This window comes from Salvelinus alpinus, chromosome 27, assembly GCF_045679555.1.
Source record: "Salvelinus alpinus chromosome 27, SLU_Salpinus.1, whole genome shotgun sequence".
In the NCBI taxonomy this organism is placed as follows: Eukaryota; Metazoa; Chordata; class Actinopteri; order Salmoniformes; family Salmonidae; genus Salvelinus; species Salvelinus alpinus.
Window position 1 is genome coordinate 30,107,756 of NC_092112.1, and position 16,348 is coordinate 30,124,103.

General features: G+C 42.5%; 1 protein-coding gene across 3 annotated transcripts in view; it reads left to right on the forward strand.

Moving 5' to 3' along the window:
- Window positions 1-16,348, forward strand: part of coq8aa (coenzyme Q8A, genome duplicate a) — a 28,804-nt gene that overhangs the window by 2,937 nt on the left and 9,519 nt on the right. Inside the window, exons 1-5 of one of the 3 annotated variants that reach the window (XM_071370192.1) lie at window positions 1,275-1,396; window positions 9,927-10,084; window positions 10,551-10,946; window positions 11,039-11,105; window positions 15,603-15,677. In XM_071370192.1, coding sequence (XP_071226293.1) covers window positions 9,944-10,084; window positions 10,551-10,946; window positions 11,039-11,105; window positions 15,603-15,677 — 679 coding nt within the window. In that variant the 5' untranslated portion in view covers window positions 1,275-1,396; window positions 9,927-9,943. Of the gene's footprint in view, window positions 1-1,274; window positions 1,397-9,926; window positions 10,085-10,550; window positions 10,947-11,038; window positions 11,106-15,602; window positions 15,678-16,348 lie in introns of those variants that run through there. The other 2 variants (XM_071370191.1, XM_071370193.1) reach the window with 2 other exon arrangements.

Below are 16,348 nucleotides of genomic sequence, written 5' to 3' on the forward strand. Positions count from 1 at the left end.
AATACGTTTGTTCACTTAAAATGGGGGGGACTATGTACAAAAAGTGCTGTAATTTCTAAATGGTTCACCCGATATGGATGAAAATACTCTCAAATTAAAGCTGACAGTCTGCACATTAACTATAATTTCAGTACAGTACAGAGCCAAAACAACAAAACACTGTCTCAATACTTTTATGCTGAAACATGAGGTGATGGTGGCAGATGAATGGCATGACAATGGGCCTCGGGATCTCATCACGGTATATCTGTGCATTCAAATTGGGCAACCAACGTTGTGAACAGAGTGCCCCATGGTGGACGTGGAGTTACGGTATGGGCAACCATAAGCAACGGACAACAAACACAATTGCATTTAATCGATGGCAGTTTGAATGCATATAGCCCATTGTATTTGGCTGCTCTTCATAATCACAACCACTTTTTCACCCTGGCTTCCGCTATCTGATATGTCCTGTTGTTTACACTCACACTCAAGTAGCCTATCTATCTCATGAGGAGAGGCCGTTGTTGCCGTGCAGAGCTAGGCACGTGGGCTCTTAGACTGGCAGGAACAATAGGACAATTGTGGTGATATATTGGATAGTAGTGTAGGTGAATGTAAACAGCACACATGTGGAAGATAACAATTTCCACTGCTAAAAATATTATTTTCGGTTAGACAAGCTGTTCCTCTTTATCAAATGGGAACTTGCACAATTCAGCCTTCTATTACATAATCAACTGTAGCTTGGCAATATCCTTATGTTTTGCAACAGATTGACACAAACACATTCCTTCTCTGAATACCAACGTGCATGTGGATCAGGCTCTGACCTACAGACTGCTTTCAATTGTCTTACAAAAACATTAATTGACCTCAGGAATAAGCCACTCAACAATCCTTTGGTATTCTTTTTAATTAGACCGCTGGTTAATACAGTCCCAAAATGTTTTGCATGTCAGCAGTCAAGTTTTCAAGCTATATGCTGCGTTCCAAAAAACTGGGAACTCGGAAATCTCAGACTTCAGTGCATTCAAGACAACTGGGAACTCTGAGAATAAAAAGGTGCTCTGACTGGGAAAAATAGTTTTGAACGGAGAACCAACTTTTTCCCCTTTGACTTGAGCAACAATACATCCTATTGGTCCAAAAGCAGTTGTGTTGAGGCTTGGCATCACCCATACAGCTGTAAGAAATATGCCTACTGAATAACTAGGCTAAATCATAAAGCAGTGGAATGCTATGGCACTCCCACATGCCTAGCCTAAACAGGTTCATTGTGAGTTGAACTGCCAAGGTACAGAAAGGTGTTTCCTCCTACTCCCTTCGAATCACCCTCAGCGGGTTGGTAAAACCGGATGCATCTGGTTTTCAAGGGAAATTGACACGACTAAAGCTTCTGGACGTTAACAAGGTGACACTCCATAGCATTTCACTTGCATTTGTGAATAATAATAGTAAAGTAGTATCACGTTTAAAGTAAAATAAATGCTGCAGTAGCAGTTTAAGTATTTCCGCCATTTTGTTTCATAGCTGGTAAATGAATCGCACAAAGTCTTAACTATGAATCCTATATAGCCTAATCCACTTCGTGTTGCAACACCGCCTGGCTGGGGCTGTGCGCAAGTGAAGAGCTGCGCACTGACATAAAAGTTTATTTTAATTTACTTGAACTGTTTCTTGGCTATTTACATTGTTTTGTTCAAGTTAGGTTGTTTTTCTATTTGAGTTTCAACAGCTAGGGAAGAGAAGACGACGCTTCTACTAGTCAGACTCAATCTCACAGGCACAAACATGTCGTGACGCGCTACCACGGTAACCTCCCGCCCTTAAATATCTGTGAAACTTTGGTTAAAAGACACACACAAATTAAATTAAACAATATACCACATTACTTGTTACTAGTGAGACATGTATATTGTTTTAAAAACATTACAAAGCATGCTCATCATTTTTTGTGTTATGTTGGTGTAATTTTAGCAGGGGAAAATATATATATTTTTTAATCTACCTGCCACATTGGCTGGTGGACCAAAAACTAAATGTTATACCCTGCTCCCTTTGTACTCTACCACAGCAGCTCACACTAGTTTTACCCCTCACTATCCCTGAGTCAGATTATTTACTGCAAACCTACTCGTAGTTACAATGCATACAACCTCTTCTTTTTATTTCTAGCTGGTGTCACAGCAGCTCACAATAGTTTTACCCCTCACTATCCCTGAGTCAGATTATTTACTGCAAACCTACTCGTAGTTACAGTGCATACAACCTCTGCTTTTTATTTCTAGCTGGTGTCACAGCAGCTCACAATAGTTTTACCCCTCACTATCCCTGAGTCAGATTATTTACTGCAAACCTACTTGTAGTTACACTGCATACAACCGCTTTTTATTTCTAGCTGGTGTCACATAATACGTCTTGAGATTTGGATGAAAGTGCTGGAGCTGCTCTCTGCCAAACTCCAAGAGTATGTCTTAAATCAGACTTGAAAGAGCCTGTCACTTCACTGGCATGGGTGCATCTCACTGGAACTCATGGCCCAGTCATGGTTCCTATTACTGTATCTGATCTCAAAAGGTAGCTTCACCGTGGAGAACCAGAGATACAGAACACAGTTAATGCAACCCAGACTAGACTTGTACTTATTGAGTTAGGAGAAGGGTGTGCCAATCACATGCATACTAAACAAGCCTCACATGCAGTGCAGTCGTCTCAAATCAGCCCCACATCCCCCAAGCACGTGCGGTCGCACACACACACACACACACACACACACACACACACACACACACACACACACATACATACACACATTACATGCCTGTGCATTGCAATTCCCCACCTTCCTCCATTTTGTTGTTTTATTCATCATGTACAGACGTGAGAGTCGGGGTCAGGTCTGAGCAGCAAAAGGTAGGATTATTTTAGTGCCAGCCAGAAAGTCATTTTGGGAGATTTTATCTGGAGCAGAGTAGCCTGTGTATATGTATTAGAGGTCGACGGATTTAATCGGCACGGATGGTTAATTAGGGCCGATTTCAAGTTTTCATAACAATCGGTAATCGTATTTTTTGGATGCCGATTATGGCCGATTTACATTGCATTCCACGAGGAAACTGCGTGGCAGGCTTGACCACCTGTTACGCGATTGCAGCAAGGAGCCAAGGTAAATTGCTAGCTAGCATTAAACGTATAAAAAACAATCAATCTTCACATAATCACTAGTTAACTACACATTGTTGATTATACACTGCTCAAAAAAATAAAGGGAACACTTAAACAACACAATGTAACTCCAAGTCAATCACACTTCTGTGAAATCAAACTGTCCACTTAGGAAGCAACACTGATTGACAATAAATTTCACATGCTGTTGTGCAAATGGAATAGACAAAAGGTGGAAATTATAGGCAATTAGCAAGACACCCCCAATAAAGGAGTGGTTCTGCAGGTGGTGACCACAGACCACTTCTCAGTTCCTATGCTTCCTGGCTGATGTTTTGGTCACTTTTGAATGCTGGCGGTGCTTTCACTCTAGTGGTAGCATGAGACGGAGTCTACAACCCACACAAGTGGCTCAGGTAGTGCAGCTCATCCAGGATGGCACATCAATGTGAGCTGTGGCAAGAAGGTTTGCTGTGTCTGTCAGCGTAGTGTCCAGAGCATGGAGGCGCTACCAGGAGACAGGCCAGTACATCAGGAGACGTGGAGGAGGCCGTAGGAGGGCAACAACCCAGCAGCAGGACCGCTACCTCCGCCTTTGTGCAAGGAGGAGGAGCACTGCCAGAGCCCATGCTTGGGGTCATTGTCCATTTGGAAGACCCATTTGCGACCAAGCTTTAACTTCCGGACTGATGTCTTGAGATGTTGCTTCAATATATCCACATTTTCCTTTCTCATGATGCCATCTATTTTGTGAAGTGCACCAGTCTATCCTGCAGCAAAGCACCCCCACAACATGATGCTGCCACCCCCGTGCTTCACGGTTGGGATGGTGTTCTTCGGCTTGCAAGCCTCCCCCTTTTTTCCTCCAAACATAATGATGGTCGTTATGGCCAAACAGTTATATTTTTGTTTCATCAGACCAGAGGACATTTCTCCAAAAAGTACGCTCTTTGTCCCCATGTGCAGTTGCCAACCGCAGTCTGGCTTTTTTTTTATGGCGGTTTTGGAGCAGTGGCTTCTTCCTTGCTGAGCGGCCTTTCAGGTTATGTCGATATAGGACTGGTTTTACTGTGGATATAGATACTTTTCTACCTGTTTCCTTCAGCATCTTCACAAGGTCCTTTACTGTTGTTCTTGAATTGATTTACACTTTTCGCGCCAAAGTATGTTCATCTCTAGGAGACAGAACGCGTCTCCTTCCTGAGCGGTATGACAGCAGCGTGGTCCCATGGTCTTTATACTTGCGTACTATTGTTTGTACAGATGAACGCGGTACCTTCAGGCGTTTGGAAATTGCTCCCAAGGATGAACCAGACTTGTGGAGGTCTACAGTTTTTTTTCTGATTTCTTTTGATTTTACCATGATGTCAAGCAAAGAGGAACTGAGTTTGAAGGTAGGCCTTGAAATACATCCACAGGTACACCTTCAATTGACTCAGGCTAATTTACATCATTTATCAGAAGCTTCTAAAGCCACAGAATTTTTGGGAATTTTCGAAGCTGTTTAAGACACTAAGTTGACTGTGCATGTAAACTTCTGACCCACTGGAATTATGATCCAGTGAATTATAAGTGAAATAATCTGTCTTTAAACAATTGTTGGAAAAATTACTTGCGTCATTCACAAAGTAGATGTCCTGACTGACTTGCCAAAACTATCGTTTGTTAACAAGACATTTGTGGAGTGGTTGAAAAACGAGTTTTAATGACTCCAACCTAAGTGTATGTAAACTTCCGACTTCAACTGTCTATATAAAAATATTTTTTTGGTCGTCCAATAATCGGTATCGGCGTTGAAAAATCATAATCGATCGACCTCTAATGTGTGGGTGGTTTGTGTGATTTTGAGTACAGGGGAAGTCTGGCTGGCTAGTGTGCAGTAGATACTCTGTTGCCAAATTAATGAGGCCAAGTTATGGTGGTGACCTTGTTTCCAGATTTAAAATCTCGGAGTGAGGGCGTCCTTGAAATGAAATTGTATACAGTGCCTTCAGAAAGTATTCACACCACCACCATTTCTTCATTTTGTTTGTCTTACAACCTGAATTTAAAATTTTCTTAAATTCAGATTTTTTTTGTCACTGGCCTACACACAATCGCCCATAATGTCAAAGTTAAATATTTTTTTTTATATACAAATGAATGAAAAATGAAAAGCTGTATTATACCCCTTTGTTATGGCAAGCATAAATAAGTTCAGGAGTAAACATTTGTTGTCACAAGTTGTATGGACTCACTCTGTGTGCAATAAGTGTTTAACATGATTTTTGAGTGACTACCTCATCTCTGTACCCCACACATACAATTATCGGTAAGCCCCCTCAGTCGAGCAGAGAATTTCAAACACAGATTAAACCACATAGACCAGGGAGGTTATTAATTACACTTTGGATGATGTATCAATACACCCAGTCACTACAAAGACACAGGTGTCCTTCCTAACTCCGTTGCTGGAGAGGAAGGAAAACACTCAGGTTAGGGCCTCATGGTGAAAACCCTAATTGACAGAGTGAAAAGAATGAAGCCTGTACAAAAAAATATTCCAAAACATGCATTCTTTTTGCAACAAGGCACTAAAGTAATACTGCAAAAATGTAGCAACGCAATTAACTTTTTGTCCTGAATACAAAGTGTTATGTTTGGGGCAAATCCATTACAACGCAATACCGAGTACCACTCTCTATATTTTCTGGCATTGTGGTGGTTGCACCATGTTATGGGTATGCTTGTCATCATTAAGGACTGAGGAGTTTTTCAGGTAAAAAAAATGAGTTGAATGGCGATATGCACAGGTTCAGTCTGCTTTCCACCAGACACTGGGAGATTAATTCAATAACCTATAACACAAGGCCAAATCTACACTGAAGTTGCTTACCAGGAAGATGGTGAACGTTCCTGAGTGGCCAAGATACAGTTTTGACTTAAATCTACTTGAAAATCTATAGCAAGACCTGAAAATGGTTGTCTATCTTTTTAGTGATAGGGGGCAGTATTTGGAAATTCGGATGAATGACGTGCCCAAAGTAAACTGCCTGTTACTCAGGCCCAGAAGCTAGGATATGCATATACTTTTTAGCATTGGATAGAAAACACTCTGACGTCAATTACACACACACACACACATATATATATATATATATATATATATATGTATGTGTGTAAATGAGATTTCTGTATTTAATTTTCAATAAATTTGCTAAAACAACAACCAGACAGTCCTAGCAAAATAATTTCTTGAGAAATTGCTCTTTGCTAATGTAGCAGATGTTATCGTACCTCTCTTGCATTGTGTTTTTAAAGAAAGGACTGTCCAGCCAGTGAGCCCAGTTGATTGGTAGTTTACTCTGACGATAGACACAAGGAACCACATTAAATGTCTAGGACAACAGTCTGTTGATGGCTGTAGATTCGTGAGTCGTCGCTTGCATGTCAATATAAGACTGGGTATTTTGAAGTCAAACATGACAAACATAGTACAAAATACAATAAATGTAATAAGTACCTGACGATAGACACAAGGAAGCATATTAGATGTGCAGGACTCCCGAGTGGCACAGTGGTCTAAGGCACTGCATCGCCGTGCGTAAGGGTCACTGTAGCCCCGGGTTGGATCCTAGGCTGTGTCATAGCCGGCCGTGACCGGGAGACCCATGAGGCGCCACACAATTGGCCCAGAGTCGTCCGGGTTAAGGGGGGGGTTTGGCTAACCTTGTCCCATCGTGCTCTAGCGACCCCTTGTGCAAGCTGACTATTTCGTCAGTTGGATGGTGTTTCCTCCAACACATTGGTGAAGCTGGCTTCCGGGTTAAGCAAGTAGTGTGTCAAGAAGCAGTGAGGCTTGTCAGGGTTGTGTTTTGGAGGACACATGCTACCGACCTTTGCCTCTCCCGAGTTCATAGGGGAGTTGCAGTGATGACACGACTGTAACTACCAATTGGATATCATGAAATTGGAGAGAAAAAAGTACAAATAAAAAAAGATGTGCAGGACGATAGTATATTGATGGCTGTAGATTCAGGATTTGTCTGTTAGCATGGAAATAACTGAATTAGCAGAGAGCTAATGCGTGTAAAGTGTTGGTCCCATGTTTCATGAGCTGAAATAAAAAATCCTGTGTGTGCGCACACATCAGGACATGTAGATAGTGAACTCGTACACATTTTAAATATGAAAGTAGTGAACAGTATTTCAGAGCGTGACCTACTGCTTGCATGTCAATATCAGACTGGGGAGAGTTTACATTTGCGATCTCCGCCAATCAGAAAGCATGACCAATTGCATAATATTTTAATGATACAGTGCATTCGGAAAGTATCCAGACCCCTTCACTTTTTCCACATTTTGTTACGTTACAGCCTTATTCTAAAATTGATTAAATTGTTTTGTTTTACTCAGCAGTCTACACACACTACCACCATAACGACAAAGCAAAAACTGCTATTTAGAAATGTTTGCAAATGTATAAAACATTTACTGAAATATCACATTTACATAATTATTCAAACCCTTTACACAGCTTGGCACACCTGTATTAGGGGAGTTTATCCCGTTCTTCTCTGCAGATCCCCTCAAGCTCGGTCAGGTTGGATGGGGACAGCACAGCTGTTTTCAGGTCTCTCCAGAGATGTTCAATCAGGTTCAAGTCCGGGCTCTGGCTGGGCCACTCAAGGACATTCAGAGACTTGTCCCGAAGCCACTCCTGCGTTGTCTTGGCTGTATGCTTAGGGTCGTTGTCCTGTTGGAAGGTGAGCCAGTCTGAGATACTGAGTGCTCTGGAGCAGGTTTTCATCAAGGATCTCTCTGTACTTTGCGCCGTTCATCTTTCCCTCGACCATGACTAGTCTCCCAGTCCCTGCTGCTGAAAAACATCCCCACAGCATGATGCTGCCACCACCATGCTTCACTGTAGGGATGGTATTGGCCAGGTGATGAGCAGTGACTGGTTTCCTCCAGACATGACGCTTGGCATTCAGGCCAAAGAGTTTAAGCTTGTTTTAATCAGACTAGAGAATCTTGTTTCTCATGGTATGAGAGTCCTTTTTGGTCATGCTTTTTTCTGAGGAGTGGCTTCCGTCTGGCCACTCTACCATAAAGGCCTGATTGGTGGAGTGCTGCAGAGATGGTTGTCCTTCTGGAAGGTTCTCCCATCTCCACAGAGGAACTGGAACTCTTGTCAGTGTGATCATTGTCACGTCCCTGACCAAGGCCCTTCTCTCTCGATTGCTCAGTTTGGCTGGGCTGCCAGCTCTAGAAAGAGTCTTGGTGGTTCCAAACTTCTTCCATTTAAGAATGATGGAGGTCACTGTGTTCTTGTACCTTCAATACTGCAAAGAAATGTTTGTACCCTTCCCCAGATCTGTGCCTCGACACAATCCTGTCTCTGAGCGCTACGGAAAATTCCTTCGACCTCATGGCTTGGTTTTTGCATTGACATGCACTGTCAACTGTGGGGCCTTATGTAGACAGCTGTGTGCCTTTCCAAATCATGTCCAATCAATTTAATTTACCACAAGTGGACGCCAATCAAGTTGTAGAAACATCTCAAGGATGATCAATGGAAACAGGATGCACCTGAGCTCTTTCGAGCTTCATAGCAAAGGGTCTGAATAGTTATGTAAATTAGGTTTTATTTATTTTTTCTACATTTGCAAAAATGTTTATCACCCTGTTTTTGCTTTTTCATTCTGGGGTATTGTAGATTGGGAATTGTTATTTTTTTTTAATCCATTTTAAAATATGGCTATAATGTAACAAAATGTGGAAAAAGTGAAAGTGGCTGAATACTTTCCGAATGCACTGTATGTAACTTCAACCAACCAATACATTGAATACTTATTTCTGCAGTGTCAAGTGGAGAAACAACCAACCATGTTACACTAAGAAGCAATTTTTTCCCTCTTCATTTTAATTGATTTTCAATCACAGAAAGTTAAGATACTTAATTGTTACCCAGAAATGATATTGAGATAGATTGCTGCATCTGACCTTTAAGGCCAGCCCAGTTATGTAATTTACAGCAATGAGATTTATGTAATTTACAGCAATGAGATTTGAAAAGGGCAGATATTACACTTTTCAGTGGCCTTTCTCTATTTCACTCACTGCTGGAAGATACTTGCGGGTATGACTCTACAATATATCTCAAAATAATGAATAATAAGGTCCGGCACTGAGAGCCAGGCAAGGGTACTTTACATGCGAAGCCTTCCTGTTTCCTTCCAGATAATCTTACTGTGAAGCTGAAACATGCTCGTGTTTGTTGTAACGTAACACCTGTTATTCCCGGTGTAGCCCTGGCGTTGGAAGTCGTTACCTAAAGGTTTGTCCCCTTGAGTGAAAACATGTTTAACCTTTGCGAGGTTGTCTTGGCTGTGATGAGCGTTGATAACAGCTGTGTTTTGCTGCCTGCCCGACCAGGCACTCTCTAGTTGTTGACTGACAGCAGTGCTGACCTGATAGCTGGCTATTAGCATGTGAGACTTAAACCTCAGCCAATGGCCTGTAGTGGTGTGACTTTCACATCCTCCAATAGGCCATTGGTGACCGTATACGATTTTTATTCCACCAGTATGATTCATCTCCTTTCCCTTGGTCACGCTGTTATATTCACTATTGAATTGACATTTACTGTTATGAAGGTTTGTCTTTAGATTATACAAGAAGACTTTCAGCACGACTACTTTCAGTACATCTAGCCTCAGACTGTTGTATGTATGTACATACTGTCGACTTTATGTAACCCCCTTTTATGTAATCTTTCCACGTCTCTGTTCTAGGTGTGAGGGAGACCATCATGGCAGGCGACATGATGTTGGTGATGCGTGGCTTGACCAAGCTGAGCCAGGCCATCATGGAGACTCAGGCCAACACCCTGCGTAATGGAGGAGCCCAGGCCATGGCCCAGAGCATGGGAGTAGCCATGCAGAAGATGCAGGTGGGCACAGCAGGAGATGAATGGGGGTAGAGGACAACCATGATTGTTACAAAGATTCTGTATTTTTCATTGTCAGACAACACCTCCAGTAGCCAGATCTAAAATGGATGACAGAGCTTCAGTGTCAAATAGCTTCCTATCCTTCCTTTGTGCCTAATCTAATTTAGAGTAAGCACAACAAAAGGTTGATTCATAGAGTTTTGGAATATTATCATGGCTGAGTTATTTGATCGGAGTAGTACAATGGAGAACTAAGCCCCCGCAAAGCATGCTGGGATGTAAATCCAGTTTGACTTGAGATCAGATTTATAAATGTATTTATTTTTACCAGATGACCTGAAGATATCTCGGGCTGAGTTTTTCCTGGTCAGGAAACATGGTCAAGAAAAACTCTGGCCCTATCCATACCAGTGAAACCACACCAAGCTCCTCATTGACCTCTTTCACTTCTGTGTATCTGTTCAAGGAGTTTGGTGGGCAGCAGCAGCAGAGTGCGTCTGATGACTTCCCAGCAGACATGGACAGCAAGTATGACTTCTCTGGAGCAGAAGGAAGCAACATGGACAGTGGGGAACACGTGGGGTCAGGGTTCCGGGATGAGGGGGGCTTCTCGTCGGAGGGGACAGAGAGCGCAGACGGAGCGACCAGCGGGACATACAATGGCCAGGTCTCAGTAAAATCCAAGCTCTTTGATGGCTACAAGGACCCCAGCAGCCAGTTCTCAGGACAGATCCGTTCCTACCGATCCTATAGCTCCTACCGCTCCTATCACCAGGACAGCTCGGGGGTTGGGGGCCTCACGGCCGAGGACATGGAGAAGGCCAGGGAGGCCAAGAGGAACGAGAAACCACACAAACAAATGGTACATCTACACCTCATCTCACTGTTAACTGTGACTCCGAGATGTGCTGAGTGTGTATCTTGTCTACCATTGTGTTGTTCTCTCTGTTTTAGCTCAGTGAGAGGGCACGAGAGAGAAAGGTACCCGTGACACGGTTAGGGAGACTGGCCAATTTTGGAGGTAAGGCTTCACATTATTTTGGTTTCTACTGTGCTCTTACAAATGTCAAGTGTATTATGTTGTATTTTTAGGAGGGGAAGGTACTGAACATTTTATTGGATCAGTAACATGTTGCTGTTGACTACATTGCTGTGAGTGTTAAGAACTTGATCCTCGTAACTTGGGAATATTGATTTGGTGACATCGGCATAATGACAGATAGTGCTTTATTTCATCTTTGTTTCTTGCTTGAGCTCACCTTTTATCCCCCTTTTCATTTCATCCAAACATCACATTAAAGGAAAAGTATTGTACAACTGATCAACACATGCCAAACCTTCTCTCCTACCCAAAAACGTTTAGTGACCATCGTTGCTGTAACCAGTGTCAATGTTTACAATTAGAGCATGTATTTTTGAACCCTCTTACGTCATAAAGGGGGGATGGTCGATGATGAGAGCTCTCCAAGAAGGCAGAGGGACGGGGAGATTTGAATGCGGTGACCCAAGAGGGTAGATAGTTTGTATTGTTTCTTTCCAGACTTCTAGGGTGGCTGGACAGAGCTAGGTGATGTGAAGGTTAGTTGTCTAGAGTGTTGTGACTACGGTGCGAACAGATGTTGGTGTCAATCAATCCCATTCTGTGCAATTTGTGTCGAGTTCTAGATGCTCTGTGCATGATCCTGTAATGTATAAGTTGTGGTTTAGGGTTGTTAGTGGGTTCTCCTCTGAGACCTGTCCTCTTCCCTTGACAGCCAAAGGGACAGATTGAGGCCTGGAGGTTAATCTGCACTTTGACGAGTAATAGGCCTGCAAAGCAGACTGCAGATTAGCTACTAGGGAGTTCTTAACTAGTCTGCTAGTGCCAGTCAGCTTCTGCCTCTTCAGAGAGACACCTTTACTGTTATCAATCTGACCTGTACTACACTAGCTTTAAGCTCCTATTTTTTTCTCAGTGTGAATGATATTTATTTTCATGGTTTTAGCAGTGTTATATGTCATCAAATGCCGTTTTATTTGGCTACCTGTAGATGGATGGATGTATTGATATGGTGTTGAGAAGATCACATTGTATTGGTCACATACACATTTAGCAGATGGTATTGCGGATGTAGTACAATTATTGTGTTCCTAGCTCCAACAGTGCAGTAATATCTAACAGTACACAACAATACACACAAATTCAAAAGTAAAAGAATGGGATTAAGAAATATAGAAATATTAGGACGAGCAATGTCGGAGTCCGGAGTATAAATATATACTGTGTTGTGTGTACAGTATTCCATCTACTACAGCTGTAGATGTGACGCAACGAGCTGTCTTTCATGTAAGGACTATGATATCTGAGCGTCTCACCACATCACCTTGGCGTGTGACTGAATAGGAGGAGAACAGAACACTACAGATATAGGCAGCAGAGGCTGAATGAGTCAGGCTGAATGAGTCAGAGCTCATGTTATGATAAAGGGAGGTAGCGGGATTAATGTGAGCAGCGTCTCTAGCTGATATCCTGGCCTGGGTACAGCTGATCTCTGGGATCTGGACTGACAGCCGGCCCTGGCCTGCCCCGGCCTAGGTCATCCATCTCTTTGCCAGCATGCTGCACATTTTGTGGCTGTTTGGGAGGTTATCAGATCCACGCAGCGAGCCGATACACAAGTGAGAGGAAAGCCACTTAGGTGCACCTCTGGGTCCATACATGGCCCTGACACCTTCTGTATACATTACAGGACCAGCTCCGGCATTCTCTATCTGTCAGGGCACCGCACTACCACAAGCATCATGGGAGGTTGGGGGGTGGGGCGGGTCTCGGAGAGGGATCTGCTGACGGATCACTCAATCATTCAGCTGGAAATCAGGGTTGCCGGGTTTGGGGGCATTTGAGTGATGTGGGTCTCAATAGACGGACACCTGTCAGTCCAGCACTCTGGAGCCTTATTGGTCTGCTCTCCCTCCCCATCATGGCCCAGGGGGATACCTGGTAGGCTGGCAACCAAGCCCAGGGCCCGCTCCTCCAGGGGAAAAGTGCTATACTGTCCCCCGAGGACTGACCATCAACTGGTCACACGTTGAGATAGTTGCTGACAGGCTATCCAGTTCCTGATGTCTGTTAGTCGGTGAACCAATGTGAGAGAACACCAAGCCATGCAGGTTTCCTGGTTGTTATTGTGGGTTGGATTATGGATACATAAATTAACACCATGCTCTCTGAGTTTCAGTTCCTTTTGACAGGTACTCATGATGCTTCAGGAAACACCACACATGGATGCTTCCATGGAGAGATTATAGTCTTACCACTGAAGTTAGCAGGATGTTCAGAAGTTGTCTGACCAGTTGTCTTTTTATGAACCCCCAGGCCCCGCTGTTATTGTCATGTCCTAAACAAGCCATCTATTTTTCACCATAAACAAAACTCTCTATTTCTGTAAGGTGACCAGGGGGATCTATTTCTGTAAGGTGATCAGGGTGAGCCTGCAGCTTTGAGGTATGACAGTGTCAGGAGCTGATGGCGCAACTCAGTGTCACCCCTTTGAACTTCTGCAGGGTTCTTTGACTTGACTGATAGAAGGACTTAGTCAGCTGCTGCTCAGGAAGTTGAGCTATGATTGGATGCAGTTTACCAAGAAAGGAGCAATCCTGAGGGGGTCTATGGGTGTAAACAAGATATCCTAATATCATGGTGAAGCTTTCTGAATGTGTTGCTTCGATTTATTTAGAGGACAACGTAACGTTAGTGAACATATTTCAGAGTAAAAATGATCTGAAGCCAGATTTGATTAGCATATATATATGCACCTATCAATTGTGTCCTGTCAACAACCCTTAGGGATCTCTCCAGTGTAGGAAGTGCTACTCAATCATTGACAAGATTACACACAGTGGTGTTTGGGAGCAGAGGTACGGCTGGCTGAAGGGGACAAGACTGGACTTGTTTTGGATATCTATCAAAGGTCACTGGTTCAAATGGTGCACGTTCGTTGACCACATTTAACTTAACAGCATTTCAGGGGAGTCCTCAGGTGGTTTGTGCGCAGTGATTTCTTATGGAGAGTATTACGTCACGGTGGAGTTATATAACATACTAGTGTAGTGTAGGAAGGCTGAACCGTGCCCAAACTTGTTTCTGTTTCTGTGCCATGTGGGTTGTGGTATAAAGTGTTCTGAACTCAGCACTATTGATTAACATTTAAATGCCATGGAATGAGCCAGTGAGCTGTGATCTTCATTCTGTGCTGTAGATATGGATGCCCACCATATTCTCAGTACAGTGACACATTCTTTTTCTGTGCTCACATTCCTACTTGCTTATTGACTAGGAAGTAGAGAACGATACCAGAATGAATCGCAAAGGGATTTTATGTTTGTTCATGGACTCGGTACTGGTACCCACTGCTTATAGCCAAGTTACCATTTCTCATTGTGTATTCATTATTACTTTTATTATTACGTGTTATTACTTTTCTATTACTTCTCTATTTTCTTTCTCTCTGCATTGTTGGGAAGGGGCCCGTAAGTAAGCATTTCACTGTTAGTTAGCTGTTGTGATTTGATTTTAGATGTGCTATCCAAAGAGGAAAAGGGGTGATTTATTTAATAGATGACTTATTTTTTATTTTTTAAAGGGTCAAATAATCACTGACACCAAAAATACCTTCTACATGTTTATTTATACTAAACTTCTGTTAATTTCTTAAGATAACATCTGTATGTAACTGAAAGTCTGAACTGAACTCCATCAGTGTCTTAAATAGACTAGAGTGGCATAAGTGAATGTCCCATGAGCTACCAGGAACTGATTTGACCTGACTGATGTATCATGGGGAAGCAAAAGGCTGTGGGAAGCAATTTATAGGTGTACCTGTACAATATGGAAAATAAGAAAATGTACATATCAAAGGCTGGTTTGCCTTAAGGAGGGCACAATCATCTGAACGTTGTAGACAGAAATAACATATAGGAGGTTGTCTACTCACTCTGCCCAGAGTGGCCGAAAATGCGCTTTGGTGATGAAATTTTACTTCCTTATGTTATTAAATACATTTTACCAAGACATGATATGTAAATGTTCTGAATCGTTCAGTGGGGTCTTTCTCTAACATATCATTAACATTATGTCCTAAAAGTCAGATTTTGTAACCTAATTAACCTAATACAGCCAATAATAAGCACCGGGCTCTTTTGACATAGCTGAGCAAGTTTCTTGTGACAACTTTTGAGGATTGTACATTTTGTGGTCGTCGCATGAAACGAGCTGACATGCATGTTAAAAGCTTGGTATACGCTCAGTGTTCCATTGACATTTCACAGATACTCTTGTTTTTGCGAGAAATCTTCGAAAAAGAATCGGAAATGAATGCCGTGTCTCAAAATCAATATCCGTCTTTCCTTTATTGTTTTATGTCCTTCGGATTCTGAACGTCCCGTACATTGTACCCTACTGAATGACCCAGATCTTAACATCATGTTATGTCAGGATGGGATGTTGTGTGATTGTTAACACTGTGGGTTGTGTCTACAGGTCTTGCTGTAGGGCTGGGCTTTGGAGCGCTGGCTGAGGTAGCAAAGAAGAGTATGAGGCCAAGTGAGGAAAACGGTAACTGTTTAACATAAACTGATTTCTATGGTAACTGGAAACAGTCTTATGTTTCACATTACGTGTACAAGCATGCACACTCACGTACTAGACACTTACCCAGCAGTAACATGCAGGCAATGCCCCTTTGACATGTCTAACATGATTTAATTCATCTAAGAGTTACATTGTAACCTATTTCATTTGCATGCATTGGACGGGGGCATGAATATGATGTCACCTATACCTATAATTCCCATCATAATTCATTGTAGTTGAACACACTAGGCTATAGTACTTAGACTCTACTGTAGTTGGGCTCAGTTGGTGAGTGTGGTCTTAGCTCTTACAAAAAATAAGTGGTGGTGGTTTAGCAGTCTAATCTAGTGCAGGGGAGATGGACATTATAGAGCCATTCACAGAGCCAATTAGTACGGTTATTGTGGATAATCAGATTAATATAATGCTTTGCAAGAAGAATGATTTCCCTAATAATCCTGTTTTACATGGACACATCTGAAATCCGACTACCTGATGGTACTATGATAAAGGCAGAAAATCACCAATCAACATAAACGTTCTACCACTGCGACCATTTTATTTTTTGGAAGCTTGTTTGATTCTGAGTTCAATGTATATGTGAAACCGACTTCTAAAAGGCATACATTCTGTTGTTCTGATCTCCTCACGTT